At 41.9% G+C, this 21,515-nt stretch overlaps 2 protein-coding genes across 3 annotated transcripts in view; both read right to left on the bottom strand.

Moving 5' to 3' along the window:
- Window positions 1-6,397, bottom strand: part of LOC122995351 (transmembrane protein 211) — a 95,461-nt gene extending 89,064 nt beyond the window's left edge. Inside the window, exon 1 of one of the 2 annotated variants that reach the window (XM_044370524.1) lies at window positions 3,501-6,397. In XM_044370524.1, coding sequence (XP_044226459.1) covers window positions 3,501-3,857 — 357 coding nt within the window. In that variant the 5' untranslated portion in view covers window positions 3,858-6,397. The remainder of the gene's footprint in view (window positions 1-3,500) is intronic. The other variant, XM_044370523.1, reaches the window with a different exon arrangement.
- A 102-nt stretch (window positions 6,398-6,499) lies between these two features.
- akap10 (A kinase (PRKA) anchor protein 10) lies at window positions 6,500-20,694 on the bottom strand. The gene is made up of 15 exons (XM_044370522.1): window positions 20,439-20,694; window positions 17,478-17,525; window positions 16,783-16,968; window positions 12,141-12,626; window positions 11,612-11,710; window positions 11,428-11,512; window positions 11,128-11,251; window positions 10,581-10,717; window positions 10,125-10,269; window positions 9,506-9,673; window positions 9,187-9,296; window positions 8,695-8,777; window positions 8,069-8,121; window positions 7,810-7,902; window positions 6,500-7,716 (listed from the first exon to the last, which is right to left on the bottom strand). The coding sequence occupies exons 1-15, from the start codon at window positions 20,458-20,460 to the stop codon at window positions 7,711-7,713; spliced, it is 1,845 nt and encodes a 614-aa protein (XP_044226457.1). The 5' UTR covers window positions 20,461-20,694; the 3' UTR covers window positions 6,500-7,710.
- Window positions 20,695-21,515: the final 821 nt, after the last annotated feature.

Below are 21,515 nucleotides of genomic sequence, written 5' to 3'. Positions count from 1 at the left end.
ACAAAGTTGCATTACTATTTTGTTCTTTTGTTCTGCTGGTTGACTGTTTGCTGTAAACTGCTCCACAGCTGTCTAGTTTCTAATAAAAATGCACTTGATCAAAGGTGAAATTAAATACTTTAAAAGTAGAAGTGCACAAAAGCTATCAAATGAATGTAACATGAGTAAAGGTAAACTAGTTACAACACTTTTTGGTGTAAAATAACCTAAAATAATCCTCACACACAAACACCAGACTAAAAATACAGCTGTAACATCCTTTTTCCCGTTAACATTTATTTTCACAGTGTAACCATCTCTTGATATTAACATTAAATGAAGGAAGGCAAAGACAAATGCTGACTAGCAGCCAGACAAAGGAATCACATGTGAATTTCATTAGATGAGTTATCTGTCTACTTAAAACTAGTTCTGGCTCACTGAGTGGTGAAATGACATTTAGAGCATCTAGCAGGGTTTATGCACCAGTAAGTGTTCTTCATAGGTAGCTGGCAATTAGGCATGGTAAAACATCTCCAGTAACGTCTATAATTCATCTTCTTGGCACGTGGAAGAGACAACATGGGCCGATTGTTTTGTCTAGTGTGTTAAAGGATTTCAATGGAAGCCAATCACATCCCTTTTTCACAGCCCAGAATCTCCGCCTTGACATGCTGCCATTTCCTGCACAGACCGACAAAAGATGAGGACAAACTCAGACATTTTCCAATCAGTGTTCCTGGAGCTCGGCCACCACTCATTTAGGCTACAAGACGACCTTGACATGCAGTGGGCACGTGCTGTATGAGAAGCCCAAACACACACAGCACAGCAGAGACAGAAAACACATACAGAACAATCCAAAAGCACCCAGACACAGCACCTCTTTGCCCAGACACACACACACACACACACACACACACACACACACACACACACACACACAGTTGTAGTGTCTGAGCTGTTGGCTGGTTACTACAGAGGCCGAGCTAATCCAGTTCCAGTGTTTAGTGCTGTGGAGCAGCTGGAAGCACATAAGCTCTTAACAAGTTAAGGTGAAAATGTTTTCTGGCAGGCGCCCTCCTCCTCCTCCTTCACACTTTACCTAGCAGCAGCTCACAATACAGCTCCTCCAATGACACGTCCAACCTGGCGTGCACCACCGCAGCACACACGCTTTCACACTTCCACTGACTTCTACACACTTACATTAAACGTACGCAAACACGCTCACACACTGCCGCTACTCTACATCACCCGACCCCAGCAGTGTGATATGAAGAAACACGCGACAAGGAATAATTTATATGGAAAACCACTATGTAGAAGAAACAGTTTTCAGTAGCTGAACTTAAACCGTCCCTGCCAGCCTGGCGACGGCTCACAGCACTGGGCTTCTAAGCGCCAGCGGCACTGGAAAGCAGCGCGTTCCAAGGAAAAGCTTTTGACAACATGGAGTAGCAACAGAAAACCCCACAGAAACTCCAGCACAAGTAGGGCAGTCTCTCTGGGAGCCTCCTCCTCCTCTGTCCTGTCCTGTCCTTCTCTGGTTCACTCACACAGCATCAACAAGAGCTCAGCTTGACTCTTCAGAGTGAGACAAGAGCACACACCCTTCCACTCTGATGGAGCTCAATATACAGTTAATAGTTGTCTTCTTCTACTCCAACACAAACACAGAGTGGAACTAATGGCTTCTGGGGCTTGCGTCTGTGTATTTATCACATACACACACAGATTTGTGTTTCTGTGTGCAGGCAGGTTGTTGACAAGTTGAAAATGGAAGGCATCAGCAAAATGATGTGCACATCAGCGAGGAGTGGTGGAGTAATAAAGTGGCTCTGATGAAAACTTAATGGCCCCTTCACCTTTATTAATGGCTGTGGGAGCAGGATCGTGCGCTCGGGTTCACCGCCGTAATAACACGTGTAGCCCTGCGCAGAGAAGCAGCTCCATCAGCCAGGCGTTCACTAACACACTGGCAGGAAAGCTTCATAACTGGAAGACTCGCTAATTGACTTACTGACAACTGGCAAAGTGACTGCTGATTTTAGCCAAATGAGCCTTAAACACAGCGCAGCAAAACTTTGATTCAGTGAAGGACACACAGTAGCTGATATTTGAATGTGAATGAGATGAAAGATACATACAGAGGACCAAGTCTCTGTTGTGTTTGCTCTCTATCTGTCTCTGCAGTTTCAACACCTGTGTTTCCCTGTGAAAAGAATCCCAGGCGTTGCATTCTTCCCTCTTTGCAGATACTTGCTACAATCACCCAAGCAGCCACTTATTAATATCTCCCTTTCAAATGCTAATTCCCCCTCATACATAAATCATACAGTAACTCCAGAGGTGGCTGGTATTCTGTAGCAGGTTTTTTTTTTTTTAGACTTTTAGTGGGGGTTGCCAAGCTTGGGGGTCCAAAAAGCCTTCCTGTAATAATGAAATAAATTATTCCACCACTTGCATGAGCACTAAGCGTCCCAGATACAATCTCCTAACAAGGCCTATTGTATTTCTAACTCTGGCACTGGGAAACAATCTGATTTGATAACAAAGCAGTCTTTTCCAAACTTTTTTTTTAAGTCTCAAACAGATCCACACTGGCCCACAGACATTTGTGAGGATGTTTGTTGCTGGATATAACCGTGCAGCTGTTTACACCGTATGTGGGGAGACTGCATTGGGTAGGAAAACAGCCACTCGTGCATTTGCTAAATGGGTTCAATTTGACAAGAAGAGACCAAAATGAAATTTCTGCTTAGTAGGGAGCCCCGATCAGTGAGCAGCCTGCCAACCTAGTGCCACTTTAGCAGCTTTGATGAGTGTCTGCCATGCTGTGCTGCAGATGCTGCTCTGTATGATACACCCCCAGATCAGTAATTTCTTCTGCATCACCCCAAATGTGTTTTTTTTTTCCTCAAAGAAACTGACTCAGGAGGAGCATCAGAGCCACAGTAATAATGTTGTAGCGTCATTCAAGTTACTGTGACACATATGGCGTGTGCAGCGTGTATGTAGGCCTACAGCATGTGACTGAGTACAGAGTTCCATCATGAGATGTCAGTTCACCTGAATGGCAGGGTCACTTTTTTCATCTGAGCCCAGAATTTACAAAAAAACCCCAAAAAACAACTTATGAGGCTGATGGATGAGTAGATATTGGGAAATGTACATTATAACAAGTCATTTAAACTACCATTATAAGTTAAAAATGTGTTGTTTTTTAGATGAATGACTTATTATGGATACAAATCATCTTGTTTAATCAAATATCTTAAATCAAGAGACATTTCAATGAGGTGTAATTCTCTTGATTTCGTAAAATCATCAGTAGCAGTAATTAGGCTTGAGTCTGGATGCTCAGATTTGTTCATTTTTGCTGTAAGATACTCCTTAAAGATCGCTGCCCCGCTCCCAGTTCTCTCCTGGATCCCGTGATGCCACACAGCCTGCCATGCATTACCCACCCACATGCTCACATCCATCCACATGTGTCGGACATGGGTGTGCACGCTTACCTGCCAGGAGCTGGAGGGGATCTCTGCAAATTTACCCAGTCCCCCGAAGGTGTAGCATCGGTACATGTGATCCAGAGACTCCGAGCAGTGCCACAGCAAGCCGAAGCTCACGGAGTCCTTGTTGTTGTTGTGATGCTGGTGCTGGTGGTTGTTCCTCAGCTGGTCTTTAACAATCCAGGCAGGAGATATGAAACTGAAGCTGCAGACGGCGACCAGAGCGGAGGAGAGGAGCACCCAGAAGCAGCCCACACAGCTGAACATCGTGGCAGCTTGGGGCAGAAAGCCCGGAGACAGACCCAGATCGATCCCAAACCCGGCTTCTTCTTCTTTCTTCTCCCGGCCCAGGAGCGAATGCATTTGGAGCTCACACCTTCAAGAGCAGACTTCAACTTCAGCCCCTGACCAACACTACATCAGCAAATAATAATAGTAATAATAATAATAATCACTGGACATCCGCAGCCCTGCGCGTGTGTGTCCAGAACATCTGGTCAGCAAAGAGAAAACACTAAGAAAACGTCCAAAACACATCAGCAGCTGGAGTGATGATGATACAATAAAGTCAAGTCATCCGCGCGTCCACTCAGGCTGGAAAAATGCCCAAATCTGACACACACGCGCGCAAGATGTTTGTCACACCCAAAACTGGTTGCGCAGTTGACATGCCGGTGCAGGTGGAGGAGCAGGTTCATTCAGAGCCAGAAACACAGACAGAAACATCTCCTTGTACCGCTGTCTGCCTTTTGCTCCTCTGAAGGTACTTGCTCTGCCTCAACACAGACAGCAACGCACTTTGCGTTTCAGAAAGAGTGCGTCTGGACAGCGTCAAGCTCACTGGGGTTAGAAAGACCACATTTCCGGATGTGATTTTCAAAGTGAAATCCAGAGAGAGAGACGGTGCAGTCAGCCTTCACAGCAAATCAAGGAATAATGTTAGAATATAATTAATATCTTCAGAGAAATGTCTCAATTACAATTATATTATCAACAGCAACAACAGCTGCCCTCATGGAGACAAAATGTGGCCCAGATGTGGTCCAGTGCCACCCCCCTGATGAGGCTCTCATCTTGCTTCTGTGGAGACTGAGGTTCAGTCAGCTGAAATATTGGTTGGGTCAGTTATTGCCGTCATTCAGTGCAGTATGTGGGGCAGAAGAAAGTGGGAGATGTGGGTCAAAACAGGGATTGTGGAAACTTCACTGTGTTCCTACATAATAAGCAGCAGCCCTCTGGTGGGTTAGTCGAGACAAACTCATGCTGTGCCCAACCAGACTTGACTCAAACCCACAGAAATTTATTGTAAATTCTCATGGAGGTCCCAGCATTTCCAAAGACACCAAATATGTCAAGCTGAATTTGGAGTGAAAGGGTGTAAAATGATGCAAATGTAGAATATTTCCATCTAATGTAATTGCACAGCAATAAAAGAGCATGGAGTGTTGGGTTTGAATATTTCACAACAACAAAAGAGACAAAACTGTACGTTAAATATTTTGTAACACTGAAGTCCAGTTGGATCATCCCAGCTCTTTGTTGGTAGGACAGGTTAGAGCCTGATAAGATATTTGCGTCAAGATATATTTAATGAGAACCTGCCTAACTTGAGCTTGTGGAAAAACAAAATGCATCAAAAATGAATTGATGCATTGATGGATCATGTGAAATAATCTAGTGTGGTGTGTTAAGATATTACATTCAAGTGTATCAACAAGTTCAAACAAGTTGATCTTTTGGAGAAGTGGATGTACACATCCAGGTAGACCGACAGGTTTTTGTCACACAACCACAACAACACAAAGTCAACTCATAATGTGACTTGTTTGAGGATTAAGAGAACCAGACTGTACATGTCGATAGTTAAATTCAGTCTGTTTGGGTACACTACATGTTTCTGTTAGAGCTGTGGCAGGAAATCCTCTATGACCCCCTTGTTTAACAACATTACTTCAATTGTGAAGGTAAAAAACTTCATTTCCAGTATTTTCCTACACTGCCTTCTTTTCACTTGACAGAGCAGGTGTTTGTCCAAATTCACACTGCACTTTGTTAATGCACAATGTTATGTTAAATGATTTCATAAAGACACATTGTTGTGATAAAAACAGTGAATTAAAATATTAATTTAACATTTTTAATCTCAATTAAATGGTATTTTCTGCCCAAACAAAATATCTCATACCATCTAAATGTACAATAGAAGTTGCAGTTACAAGTGTGTGTAGGTCAATTATTATACCAGCCAATCAGAACTCAAGACAGGGACTGTCGGTTTATATTTAGGTGGACAGACTCTGCATGTACAGGTGTCCTCAGTCTGGAAACCACAGTCAGCTGGTGTAGCAGCAAGTAGCAAACATGCTGTGAAATGAATTTCACACAGCTATATGTGGCACTCTAATTAGCTTTAGTAGATTAGTGTTATCCAGGAGAAAATACATACAATTAACAAATTAGCTGTAAATCAAATCTATTTTGCTGTAAACTGTGCTGGGGTATTTACAGAGTAGATATAGAGCTGTTGTACCATTAATTGTTCACACACAGTGAGAGACAACAATGACTCCTCTAAAAATGCATTCATAGGGCCAACTTTGAGCCATTTCACTTCAATTATATTTTGCAATTTGTGGATTTTCTGGACATGTAGACTTACTCCAAGAGTAGCCTTATTGTTAGAGAAAAGTAGACATAACTTAAGTTGTATTCTTAATGTTAGAAATCATATACAGTCTCATCAGTGGGCGTCTTTTGTTTTGCTTTAACATAAGCACTGCAATCAACACTGCCCCCGCCTGGTGGAGGGTGATGATTGTCCACCCTAAAGCTGTCAGTACTGGGGTCACTACTCTCCCCATGTTTGAACTATAACACTGTTTTCAAGTCAGTCTGTCTGTAAACATAATACATTTAACTGTATCAAAAAAATAACCACAGTTTGCAGTATTACACCAGCACTTCAGCTACAATATGTTTTTGTTTTTAAAAAGAGCACAGACAAAAACATTTCATAATATATGTATTTAAATCAAACACAATTTAAATATATTATAGATTAAGTACACATACATGTCAGAAAACATTAGTGGTACATAGTACCAAAACTCTTTTCTGGTTCTTTTCCACATCTTGGTAAGGCTCAAAAGAAATTAAAAAAAGTTTAATTCACTGAGCACACTATCCAGTTGACCAGTCTAGCCATCACTGACGCTTGATTCAGTGATGCATACAAAAAAAAAACCACCATTAAAAAAGGACTAACATTAATATATGGGGTAAACCAGAAATCTACATATATATACTATATATATATATATAGAACATGGAGATTGGAGTTTTCCATCACAATTGGAGCAGTTCGGTTCATTAGGGAGTATTTCTTCTTCTTCTAAGCTTTATAAAGGTGCCGGGAGGTTCCTATAGGAAGTCGGCCAGTCCAAGAACAGAATCAGATCCTTCTCTGTTTCATTGTCACATTTGCAGATGTTCTACAGTACGTAATTGTCCAGAGTAGGACAGCTTACATCAGTGAATAGCAGACAAAACAACTCCAGGCATGAGGGAAGCATATGCAAAAACTGTACGACACTCCAAACCGATGATTTTCATCTGCTTAAGCCTGAAGTGGCTGACCCTTAGGAGAGAATTTCATCTAAAAACAAGGAATGGTTATAAAAGGTGTGGGGAGGTGTGTCATCAGGGGGTAATTCAGTCTTTGTGACATCCTCCATAGGTCCGAGATAAGACATTTTTCAACAGTATGGCTACAGCAACGCAGTAATGGTCTTGACTGACATGCTGCCTCTTCGTGCCAGTGTCATGTTGAATGTTTCCTTCCTCAGGAGTTGAGAAGTGACCTCAAGATGATGCGCTTTGCTTTGCTTTGCTTTACTTTACTTGACTTTGCTTTGGGCGACGACATGTGTACCTTTATAGTGTTATGGAGTTGGAAGATTGGAACAATGATGTATTTCAAGTTTTCCACTAGCCCATGCGTTAACAACTACTCACCCAAGCTCACAGCCTCACACACGCGCGCTCACACACACACACATGCACAAATACACACACACACGGTGGTTGGGGAGGTGATAAAATGCCTTGTTCGTTCTCAGAGTAATGCAGTTCATTGCGGGGTGAACCCTGTGTACAGTTTGTCACAAGCTTGGCCGGCGTCTGCAGGGAGTGACGGTCCTTTGGTTCCTCAGCGGGGTCATAACTGCAAACATACAAAAGAAAACACTTAGAAAAGAACTGTAGTCATTTCACACATCACTGCACAGGAAACAGACAACTGACTGAGAGTTTCTACCTTGGTGGACTTGCCAGGGCTGTCGTGGTTTGACTGGTGAACAACGTCGTTGACAATCATCTTGGCAATCTGCCATGCCATCTCCTCCTGGGCCTTGAAAGCAAGAGTCACAGCACAAACAACTTTAATTCATCACGGGCTTTTCATTAGATTATTTAATAAATCATACGTCATCCGCTAAGTGGATTTGATTACATGCCATTCATGAGCCTCAGACCACTGAATCATTTATGAGCATTTTAACATTTTGTAGTCTCACCTCATCTGAGTTGCCTTGGACCCACTTCTTCATGGCTTGAGAAAACATGGAACCTAAATGAAGAGAGAGAGAAGACGGAGTGAGACAAAAAGAGACGACATCTGTTAAGCAGACATCATAAACTGACCTGAATACACTGCCACAAGCTACAGGCTAATCTGGCTTTCTCTGTAAAAGTGCTCTCAAAATTAACTCAAGGTGAGATAACCCTGACATATTTAGTGATTTGTTAGATTCTGCTTTTGAAATGTGAATAATAATTTCTAAGCAGGCGGTTAACGGTAATGAATGAGAGTCGATATTCGTGCTAGTTATTCTACAGTCAACATGTCTGGGACTCTGTTGTAGTCCTTGAGAAAACACTCAGAGACATGATAAATTAAGATATTTTATGTCATTTTGTGTCCCTGAAATCTAAGAGTAGTGGATGCTGTTTTTTTAAGGGAATGCTCTTAAATATTTCAGAAGGCTATGAGCTGTTAGGAGAATGGAAACAGCCACAAGCTAGATGTTTTTTACTGCAAGGAGAATGAGATAAAATATGACAGAGTGAGGGCAAAGACAGAATACTAAGACAGAGAGAGTCTAACAGGCAGAGGAGAGAAAAAAGTGGGAGTGTATCATGCCTTTGGATTTCTTCACATCCGGCTCTGGCTCTGCCTCCCTGATAAACTGGCCCAGCTCATTCACCTTCCCAAACGTCATCCTTCTGAGCAGACAGAGGAGAGGAGACCAATGAAAAGAGCAGACAGAGCAAATGGGACAAAAGTGAGCCTCAGGTGCACACACACATATACACAAGCATGTACATATCCCTGTACAGCTGTGTGTATCCATTCAATAACTGACATTTCTATGGGAAAAAAAAAAATCAAATCTGACATATTATAGCTTTGTCTGTCAGTATGATCCTTCTCTTCAGTTCTGCTTTTTAAAGTACACTCATGAAATCACTTCACAAGGGAGCATTAAATCCAAACAGCAGTCTGAAAATCAAAGAAACTTAAAAGGAGAGCAACATAAAAGTAAAAGACAAGAAAGGAACTTGAGGTAAATTAGCAAAAAATAAATTAGGTGATTTAACTAGTGTAAAGCCTAATTAGATATGCAACACTCACCCAGCATATGGCCTCTGGTACAGGGACTCGGGGTCCAGACTGGCAACGTCCACCGTTATCGCCTCATCAAAGTTTTTCAGGATCTTTATCGCTGCCTTTTTGACACCATGCTGTAGTGAAGATACCATGAACTGAATGTTTGGCAGCATTACAAGTAACATCATTTTTTTCTCTAGGAATACAACTAAATGATCACGACCCTTTGGCATTAACAAAAATATCTTCATAATTCATCTAATGAGACAGAACAGGTCTAAATGTCAGCAGACAGAAGAACACCCCCGCGGGGGCTGAAGATGTGGGTTAAGGTTTGGGTCACCTGAGTTTGAGAGCCCTCGCTGGCATTTGAACTTGGACGGTCGTTGTCCGCAGGCCCACCCTGACCCGGAGTGCTGACATTTACAAACTCATCCGCACGCACTGAGTTGATGAGGTCACTCAGGTATTTGTAGTAAAGGTTACTAGACAGGAAGCCTGGCATGTAGACCTGCGCAAACACAAGACAGGGTGAACTCTTAGAAAATAATGAGCTCCCTGATATATTTCTAGGTACAAGTTAAAAGGTTTGTTACTGACCTTTATGTGCTAACAACAGTGTTCAACTTCTATTTCATTAACTTAAAGCAGGTGCATTTGTCAGTGGTGTAACAGGACAAGTTGTCAGTGACTTACAGTACAAAACCTTTCAATTAAATTCAAGAAAGAAGTTCATGGAGTACAGACAAAAGCGCTATTGAACCACAATCTTAAAATATCACAATTTTCTCCTACTTTGCTGGACAATGAAACTGAACTGAAGGCTTTGTATTTCTTTGTTTAGGTTGCTTTTGTTTATGTAGCTGCATATTCCATATTTCCTCACGTAGTGAAAGAACAGAAGAGAAAACCCATATTGAAAATAATGGAGTCCTTGGTGGGTGGCTTTTAGAGAATCTGACCTTCTCCATGGTTGTCCAGGCCTGTCTGAGTGGAGTGGTGAAACAGTCGGGGAGAGGGCCTCCCTCTCGGCAGATATTCGACTCTATCTCCATCCGCACAGAGTCGCCAAAGCCCAGAGGGTTGGTGGCCTGGAGTGAGAAATACCTGGAAAGGAAACAGAGCAATGAAGGAGTTCAGATGAGGGTACTTATATTGATTTCAATCAGTACCTACAATACTACTTCTGGTTCAGAAAAAACCTCAATAGCTTTACTGAAAGATTTGTGACTTGAAATGAGGCACAATAGAGCGAATCCATATGACCTTCAGTAATTCTAAGAAAATGACATTTAATACAGGAAAAACAGCATCACAGTAAACACTGAACAGTTTCAAGTCAAACCCCATCCCTTTGACAAAAACAACTGGTATTTCTGAGCACAACAGCACAGCAAAGCAGCACCATGAAAACCTACTTATCGTATAGGATCATGGCATCATTTTGGGCCTCCTGACCATCATACTGGCCCTTTTTAGCTGCAAGCTGGTTCTGGAAGTTGTCTGCCGCCAGCCAGAACTGCAATACATTCATCGCCTCCTCCTTTTCCATGTACTGCAGGGACGGAGATACAGAAGATGGAACAAATCAACTGACAGTGTCTGTCATGATTCACTGTATGTGTGCTAACTCTGTCAAATTAACATAATTATCACCCCTGTATCATATAAATATATCAACAGGCTAGAAGATTGTAAAGAGAGCATTCACAAGTTGTTTGTGTTTGTTACTGTGTCCTGAGTTTATTGATGCTGTGACAGTGGAGTTTCCCTCTAGGATAGATAGATAAATATGCAAACTAACTGTCACTGTTCATTCCCACAGAACCTCTTGCAGCAGTGGCAAGAGAGGACAAGTGTATAGTAAGGAGTCAAGAGGAGGCAGAGATTGTCTGTGACAGGAGCAAAAACTGTTTAACAGTAACAGTGTAAAACAATGTTTTGGGAACCACTGGGCCCACTCACCTCAGAGAAGTAGAAGAGAGCTGACTCACAGAACAAGATGTCAGCTAGGAACACGGAACCACTAGTCAACACTTCAATCTGGTATTTACAGAAATGATGGCTCCGCAGGAATTCACTGAAGTGCCTGGGAATGAAAGAGCAAGTGGGAGGTGAATGCAGCCGCTAAAGTGGATGTCAAGGTGGTAAAACGACAAAGGACAGCGGAGACACTTTAATCTTAAATGTCAAAATATGGCAACGGGGGAAAACCTTTCTGTGTGACTATTAACTCTTCTAGAAAATGAACAGATAGAAACTCACTGTTGCTCCATGATGGAGAAGACTACCACCTGTGCAATAACAAAGCAGTTTGGGTCCACCATGCCGTCCTCTCCACATATCTTAGCTACACAGAGGAAACACAGGAATTAACTCAAATCAGTCGGGCTTTGGTAAAAATGCAACAAAACAGACCATGTTTACATTACGCTGATATGCGTCTTACCAACTATGTCGTTTCTGATCTGTTCTGTGATGGGGATAGGCCTCATAGCGTCTGGAGAGATGTACTTAGTGAAGATGGTAACTGCATCTTTCTCTATACCTGAAAAAACACAAACATAGCTGATAATCTAGTGATGCTACAAGATAAGTAGTTTCTCTCTCCAGTTGTTTTAAAGCTGCAAAAGATAATTCTGAATCGCAAAGTGGAGGGAAATGAAACAGTAGCTAAAAAAAGTTTCTCCCCATCACCCCCAAACAATCTCTCTGCACGAAGCTGTTTAAACTTTCAAAGATTTCAACAATCTAGTTGCCCACTGGGGCCACTAGAGTACAAAGTACTTACTTCAGATTTAACAGTCATTAAAGCTGCTTTTCATAATCGTTCTCCATCAGTGTAATGAAAATTCACTTTCTGAATTTAAAACATCCTAATTCGACTTGGCAGCAGTAGCCCACTGAGTACAGTATGTGGAAAAAACATAAACAATTAGAGAAATATAAAGAGAAAGACGTGTGTAAAGCTGACTCACTTTTCATGAGTTTGTCTGAGAGGTCTCGCAGGGTGCTGTTTGACTTGTAGGGAGTCCCTGTCCTGGACGGTGGCTGCCTGCTGGGGGTTTCTGCTCGAGGGGTGCCGGGTCTCTGGCCTGCTTCTGTGTTGGAGGAGTCCCGCTGCTCTGACTGCACTGTAGTGCCTTCACTGCTACAGTCCCGGGTGAGGGCGTTGGGTGTGTGTTGGGCGAGCCCTGAGAGCTCCGAGCCACCTTCAGAAGCAGGGACGGGCTCGGCCAAGGAGCTGTGTTTGACAGAATTGAGGCTGTGTGCTCGGACTCGGGACCAGCTAGTGGAGCGGAAACTCTCGGCCTCCAACCAGAACCGAACCAGGTGGTCGGCACCCTGTAGTTCCATGAAATGCATGTAGTGGGGCATCGCCACGTTGTCCCGAAGGACATGGTCTACCGTCTTGGACAGCCGAGAGCGGGTCTCCTGGGGCTGATAGTTTACACTGGAATGACCTGGAACATACAAATACAAACACAACAGAGCAATAAACTTAGCAGAGGTAACTATAGGTTTCAGAAAGACACATTATAGACTTTATTAATATGTTTTACTTTGTTATAAATTGCATTCAAGTACAACTACCTCAACCAAAACAGTGTCAACAGTGTATTTCTAGCAACATAAGACAATCCTGATATGTGATGCTTTACAAATCTGCTGCTGTGCAATTCAATGTAATTTATCTCAATTTAAAAGAGTGCATTAATTATCAAGTACTTATGCTGACTGAAAAAGAAACCTGTCATTACACAGTGGGAAACAAGAACACTGATATCTAAGATAATTTATGAATTGTAGCGTCTTGTTGACAGATAGTATAAATTCCTGTCTGCAAGGCTGAGATCACTGAAGCATATACATTTACAGTAATGATCCATACAAGTATTAGTAATCCAAGTGTCCAGAATAACAGCTCTAATGTTATTAAAGACACTATGTAAACTTAAGCCAAAACCCTCTGCATTCATATGACACGGGCACAAATAGGCACAGATTAGAAACAGAATTGTTCCACTTTAAAACCAGACTGAGCACTACATTTTCTTTAATGTACAGCTTTCAATTTTCATACTTGAAGAAGATAAATTGTGTACTTTATTGATGGAAGTTGGAAGATGTAGTGAAAGGTAAATGGTGGATTTTCTGTGTTCAACCTTCCCATTTCAACTGAAAATTTAGTCCAGACTGAAGGCTGTTGTGAGCTGAATTTAAACTCCTGGATATTTGTTTTGAAGACGTGAATTTCCAGCACTCCGTCTGAACGTGGCCTTAGACTATGTAATTTCACGGATGATTTAACCCAAAGAAATTTTTCAGAATCATGCTTTGTGTCTCGTGTCCATCCTGTCATTCATGCGTATATGAAGTGGCCGGCGGCGGACACTCCTGCAACCTTTGGCAGTCAAATCACACCAGACTCAAACTCCAGCTACGTCTGAGCTCTCAGACGGTGACATGGAATGTATTGTAATCAGATTCCTGTAGAGAAGTATTTGACTTTACAATGTGTCAAATAGAGACTGTCTGTTTGAATAACATCCGCCATCCTGGGGGACAGCTACTACAAACACACACACCCAGAAAGCAAAATAAACGAGGCAGCGTGTTCATTGACTACAAACCCGACACTTGCTTGATTATGAAATCTGAGCACATCATCTGCAGTTCGAGTGAGATGTGGGCAGAAGCTTCGTGATGTTATGTTTGCTCTTTGAAGCTTTGAATCTTGATAAAATTCAAGAGGTGTCACCCAGCGAGTTGTTTATCTATCTGCCTCTTCACATTCCTGAAGATCACACAGTCAAGGCCACCTTGACACTGAAAGCTGTTTAAATCACAACAACCAGCGCAGCATCTGTGTCTGCATCACATCATCAAAAACACCAGCCTCATTTGCATATCTTTTCAAAGCCACTCAAAATCTGCAGTGCCTCCTCACATCTGCGTCTTGTACTGTCCCACCTTAAAACCATCACCGACCCACTCCTGGAGACAACAGGTCTGTGGATGATGCAGTAAACCTGGCCCTCCACTTCATCCTCCAGCACCTGGACTCCGCAGGAACCTACACCAGGATCCTGTTTGTGGATTTCAGCTCTGCCTTTAACACCATCATCCCAGCTCTGCTGCAGGACAAGCTCTCCCAGCTGCACATGCCCGACTACACCTGCAGCTGGATCAACAACTTCCTGTCCAGGACCATCAACACCGGTTCCCCTCAAGACTGCGTCCTTTCCCCTCTGGTCTTCTCCATGTATACAAACAGCTGCACCTCCAGTCACCAGTCAGTCAAGCTCCTGACGTTTTCACATGACACCACCCTCATTAGGCTCATTTCTGGTGGGGATGAGTCCGCCTACAGGCGGGAGATTGACCATCTGGTGTCCTGGTGCAGCAAAAACAACTTGGAGCTCAACGCTTTAAAGACAGTGGAGATGGTCGTGGATTTCAGAAAGAGCCCGGCCCCACCCGCCTCCATCACCCCGTGTGACTGCCAAGTGTCCCTCCGCTACCTGGTCACCATCATCAGCCGGGACCTCAAGTGAGAACTGAACATCAGCTCCCTCACCAAGAAGGCTCAGCAGAGGATGTACTTCCTGTGGCAGCTGAAATCGTTCAACATGCCAAAGCCAATGGTGGTGCACTTCTACACCACCATCGATGAATCCATCCTCACCTCCTCCATCACCATCTGGTACGCTGCTGCCACTGCCAAGGACAAGGGCAGACTGCAGTGTATCATTCGCTCTGCTGAGAGGGTGAATGGCTAAAACCTGCCGTCCCTCTAGGATCTGCACGCCTCCAGGACACTAAGGCGAGCAGATCATGGCCGACCCCTCCCACCCAGGACATAAAACCTTTTCTAAACACTCCCCTCAAGCAAGAGACTGTAATCTATCTTGACCAAAACTTCACACCACAAGAACAGGTTCTTCCCGACTGCAGCTGGCTTCATCAACAAGACCCGGACATAAACTTTTTCAAACATCCCCCTACGGCAAGAAGCTGAGGTCTATCCTGACCAAAAACCTCATATCACAAGAACAGTTCCTCCCCAACTACAGCTGGTCTCCCACTCACAGTGACTGCACATCATATTAATGTGAAATCTATTATCTTATATTGTACATCTGTGAACTCATCACATCTAACATGGTGCATTACATTAACACAACTGTTTGTATTTGTATCATTACACTTGCGTATTACCTAAACTGCTTATACTATGAACATTTGCACATTCCCAACTCAACAGCTCTCTTCACATAGAGTATATTTCTACTTATTCTTTATTGTAAAATTGTATTTATATATTTATACCACCTGTCTTTTGTGGTAGTTGTATTTATCTCATTTTGTATATACTTTTTTTCTCTTGTCTTCTATTTTTTGATTATTGTGCACAACACCAAGATAAATTCCTTGAATGTGCAAACTTACTTGGCAATAAATCTGATTTTGATTCATCTACTCTATACTCTTTCAACCACGATCAAAGGAGACGAGAGAAATCATGTCCAACATTGTGGTTCATGCTGCCACTCAATTCCTACAGGCTACTAACCTGTGAATGTTTAAGTCCCACTAGCTCTGAGGACGGTACGGCTTTCACCACCTGCTCTAGGATTAACTGGCACGACTGCCTACAAACTGACACTGACACTGACACCTTCCTCCTCACTGACGTTTATCCTTCCTCCTCCTCCTATTGAATCTCTGCAGCCCACAAATCATCGGCACCCAATGTGTTTCATTCAGATTTTGTTGTCCGGCCTGTGGCACAGGTTCCTCCACCTCTGTCTGACTCAACCCAGCTATTCTCTGGACAACTTGCTCGTACAGTTCCTGCCACTGCTGTCACTCAACATGTCAGTCATTCTACACGTTCGCTGCCTCATATCACGGCACCCTGCGCACAAACACACAATCTAATTTTAGATAAAAAAAGGAGGAGCTGTTTCTTCACCGTGTGACAACGCGTGAAGACGGACTGCGTGTTGCTGAAGGTCTGGGTGCTCGTGTCATGTGAGTGCCTTATAGGGTTAATGAAGTGTTTTCCCCCTTGCACAAGACAGTGGGTTGTTTAAGCCATTTCAGTGATGCAACTGTCACACTCACGCATACTGTAGCTACAGTACGCTACTATGAGAAACCTAATTATCTCCATATGGTTTATGCAAATTTTATTGCAAATATTTGTTCATTTTTGATAATTTTCATTTACTTCTCATTTATTTCATTTGCCTGAGTATGTCAAGCTTTTATTATTTGGCATACCCTTCATACATGCTGTCATTTTTATTTCTATACTTTGCATTCATTTTAACCAAATCTAAGCAAAATTACTGGAAATTCAAGGTGATAATCATAAGACAACAAAGAAGTATAAACTAATGAAGTTTTCTTAAATACTTGCACTAACCACTGAGGTAAAACCTGTATTTTGAATTTCAACCATTTGAAAAAAAACAAAATGCTGGTTTTCCATCTACAACAATAACTCCGCAGTTACTTTTATGCAAACACCCCAAATCTAAATGGTGAAATGTTTGATTTGGCCTCTGTATGTTATCACTAAAAACAGTGTACAACACGTGAACTCTGTACCAAGATCGCCGAAGTGCGCAGCCTCCATGTGGCTCGGCTGCTTCTTGAGGATGGCGGTGCGACCTCGAGCAAAGGAGTCCATGTTGGCAGAGATGGCGTTAATGGCCACATGGCTGGGCCCCGCAGCTTCCTGGATGGCATGGTGGTTCCTTAGTCCTAGTGATGGAGAGTGAGGGCTGACTGGAGCTGTGAGCGAAGTACAATAACGTCAAATTCCTGAGTGGCTTGAATGTACAACATCGGAGTGACTTATATGAAAAGGTCTTTTTTTAAAGTGAAATAACTGTCTTTGAAAGAGCTCACACATTGTGTACAGATGCCTCAGGGGTGCGAGACATGTTTGAGAAGACAGACTTGCTCAGTGTTCATTTGACTGTGTGCTCTGTCTTTCACTTAATAGCTAAAGGGCAAAATGTGGGTCCTTGTGACAATGTAACCAGTGATGATTAAACATAAGCCAAATTAAGCAAGAATCACTACCTTGAAAATGTTAATTTCAGTCTTGAGTACACACAGATACAAAAACATGTATAAGCAAAAAGTCAGCTAATACATCACAGATATCATTGAACATTATCTACTAGGTCTGTAGCGTTTTCATACAATTTTCAATGATTCTATGAAACAAAACATTTCCAAATTCAACAACACTGTATGACACTTTCATAACATCACAGAGGTAAAGATGAACTCACCTCTGTTGACTTTAGCATCTGTCACTCTCTCAGGTTCTTTGCTTTTAGCTGCGGGGAGAAAGATGAGAGCAGTGTTGTAACTGGAGAGGCGTACAGCATTTTCATTCACAATACAGGGTGAGACCAGCAAGTTTAAAAAAAAAAAAAAAAAAAATCATACACAAGAGTGATTGTGGAGTCAGGGGAAAGGTTCTTGTGGTGTCACTGACTGGAAAGTACTATCTAGTTAGATAAAGGCATAGTCAGGAAACTGATATACTGTACAAGCAACCCTGAATAACTATGCTATGTAAACACGTCATTTACTGCGGACCTGCTTCCATGCTGCTGCTGATGAATAAGGAGATAAATAGGGAAGTTGTGTTCTGATATGTGAAAGCACTCTCAGTCCTGCTCACCATATAGTAAGCAGAACTGAGAGGGCTTTCATACTTGACATCGGCATTAAGAGCCCCTCACAAGATTTGTGACCTTGGTTCATCAGAAGTTTAAAGATAGATTTTCCTTCAGCTGAGTGGAGTTGACTGTGAGACAGCTGGAGTTGCTGCTTTTCTATTAAAAAAAAAAAAAAAGTAAACAATATCCTAACTTCAGATGGCAAACAGGCCAACCAAGTGGGTGAGCTAGAATTTTGTGATCTACTGTAAAATTATTTAACAAGACAAATATTTGACGCCGCTCCTAACCTCTGTGGCCAACTGTCAAATTAAAAAAGGAAACACACAGACTACAGTAGAATGAATGCACATTGGCAGACATGATCAGAGTGACTCAACATTCATATCTTCAGATTAGGTTGTTGCTGCAAAGACCAGTTAGGCCGAGTATCAATTTCAAGCAATGACATTACATAATGGACCGTAAGACTTGGGCAAATGGTACAGAAGATAATCTTTCAGAGAGACATTTTGGACAGATGTTTGTGAATGCATGTGTCAGCCAAAAGTCAGAGTTGGTTGGCACTGGTAGGCACAGGAAAGAGTTGTGAAAAAGTCTGAGCTCCAAAAAAAAACTTTGCTGTACTAAACTGAAGCATCAGTCTCTTTGCTCTAAATAAAAACTCAAACAACCATGATGGCTTGATGCAATTGATTTTCTAGATGTTCTAAAAAAACAAACAACACTTTCACTTTTGGACATAAAAATGAATTTTAAAAAAAGGAGGAGCTTAATCTCAGCGCTTTAGCACAAAGACAGATGGGAAGAAATTTTGTATGGGCCCATTATAAACAAACAAATGCTTAACTGAACAACAGGTGGCTAAAACTGATAAAGGAAAACTTGTATGGATTACTTCCTGATCAAGATAACTAAAGGAAACAACAATGACCTTTGAATGACCAACCTGAAGATATTAAGATTAAAAGCATTGTAATAATGAAAATATGTTCACTTGTGGCAAACAGATTTGACTGACGACATTTCAACCATGCCTATCCCCGAGAACACACCCACTTCCTGTCAGTCCTGAATCCTACTTTAGAGCGTTATAAGCGCACTCTTGCAACATTTCCTAATTTTGAAGATGTGCTGTGTCAGCTGCTTTGACCACTAATCTCACTCTTTAAGATGAACAACTGCAGGCCAGATTAGACAGTGAAGATACTGTGCTGATTTCCTGAATGAAACACGAGCAGACTTTTCAGTTGAAATCCATTTCACAATCACTGGCTCTCCTTTCTGTCCCTTTTATCAAAGCAAGGCTCAGTGAAAATGTCTCTTGTAATCTAACTGGGATGATTTAGTGAGTAAATGTATTGCTGCTTCTTTAAATACACTCAGTTTCCAGTTTATTTGGTACACCTACAGTAGCTCAAACAAATGCAGCCTAATTCAACAGGTCTGCAATACATCCTACATTCATGAAGACTGTCATGTTTAGTTTTTGTTAAAACTGTCTTACAATATACTGACAGGTGTTTTAATAGTCTACCCTAATGGAGTACACAAACATGGACAAAATATTAGAAAAACCTCACAGTATAATGAAACTACAGCCTTCAGAATGACCATGAAATTGAATAAACACCTCTCTAAAACACTCTGAACAAAAACTGAACATTACAACCTTCATGAAAAGTAGGAGTTATTGCAGGACTGATATATTGGAAGTCATTATTGTCCCTCATCATTTAGTAAATGGGTGTAACTGGAGCAGCACAGCAAACAGGTAGAGTCAGTGAGGCTTTGTGCAGGTGAGTAAGGACCATTTAAGGACATGAGCAATAGTAAACTGGATAACAAATTTCCCTGTGTCAAGGGCACAATTTTTGCGTCATGCAGTGGCTATTCTTTCACTTGGTGGCCAAAACTATAGGAGGGTTGGCCTGAAATAATGCCTGGTCATGATGTTTATGTCTATCTAATAGCTAATGGACAAGTCCGATTCATATCCGCTCCTCTTTCTTAGAAGTTGATGCTTAACATTTCGGCTAAGGGCTCTTAATAAGGACTAACAACGCACATTTCCTTCATGATAACCATCAACTCTGACTCAGACATAACGGACTGTTTTTTATCTTTTTCGTATTTCTTGTTCATTGAGGCTGTATGTGTGAGAAACGCCTTGATAAAGCTAGCCGCCGTAGCACAGCTCGACATTTGTGTCAAGTGTTAGCTATCACAAATAAGAGACTTTTGACCATGAAGAAGCACTATTTTCACGTCTACGTACTAACGTGTATGCTCTGCGGTGTGTTTAATGCCGCCCTGGTTAACGTCTGATCGGGTAGGAGGACAGTGAGGCCACCGCTAAGCTAGCCGTGTTACTGCGGTGAGCAGCAGCGGCGGCGGGACAGCTCATTTCCACAAACACCACGGCATCCCTGTCTCTGTCTAATTAACTAGCAGCCGCAGTCTCGGCCACATATTAGTCACATCTTTTCGAGGAGTACCCTCAATCTCTCCTCCTCCGCCGAGTGTCTCTGCTGCTAGCTGCCGTTGACGTTGCAGCGTCCTCACCTTTCCTCTTGAAAAACGACATGACGGGTTTCACACTCTGAAACGTTTCCTCAGCTCACTGACACCATCCCGTGGGTTCACGGCTCCCTTCATTCACACGCATCTGTTCCGTGCACTCCTGAGCTGGGAGACGGGTTACTGCTGCAGCCCCGGAGAGTGCTGTCAAATTCCTATTTTCTCCAAATCCAGACCCAATTCAGCGGCCATGTTGTCAATAAACGTCTTACTTCCGGGCTGGTGCGGCAGCAGCATTGTGGGAAATGATGTGTTACCTGCTCGGGTCAGCAGAGGGCGGTGTTTGCACACGGTCATCTAGAGAGAGAGAAAACATGCAAGTTCAACTCTAATATTTCACTTTTCAAAGAGCTTAATGACCTCTCAAAATTAAAAATACTCCCAGGAGAAGGAGACAGGGCATATCTTGCTGCCCAATATGTATTATATGTACAAACACAAACACACACACACCCACACATACACAAATACATGCATAGAATATACCATGTATACACATGGATACATAGATATACTATATATGATTAATACATGTCAATCTTAATGTTATGTTATTTTGTTTCATCAACTCTTGATGCTTTGCTGTTGATATTGTGACATAAAGCAGTAGATAGATAGATAGATAGATAGTAATTATATTGTCCAATACCACCTACTTCCATTAATGAAACCAAACTGAACATTCTCTTCCCCAGGAAACAACAAAGCGGTTAAACTATTAAATGTGTTCTTTTTTATGTCTATGTTGTCAACAATGACAACAATGATATATATTTTTTCCATGTGCAATGGAAAAAATATATATAAAGCAATCCTTCATCCATTCTATCATAATAATTCATTTTTCACATATATGTTTTGCTTAAATGTACATCTTGGGATTTTTCAATAACCATGACTGTAAAATCCAAAGGTTTTCATCATAACAGTGACAAACTGTGTTAATACTTTCCCAATTACATTTAATGTAACCACAATACAATATTTTATTTACTATAACCTATTGTAATCGCCTGAAACCTTTTTAAAATTTGGTATGTTTTAAAAATGTATTTTGTTGGC

Source organism: Thunnus albacares, chromosome 13 (assembly GCF_914725855.1).
Source record: "Thunnus albacares chromosome 13, fThuAlb1.1, whole genome shotgun sequence".
Taxonomy (NCBI): domain Eukaryota; kingdom Metazoa; phylum Chordata; class Actinopteri; order Scombriformes; family Scombridae; genus Thunnus; species Thunnus albacares.
This window is presented reverse-complemented; position numbering and strand designations above follow the sequence as displayed.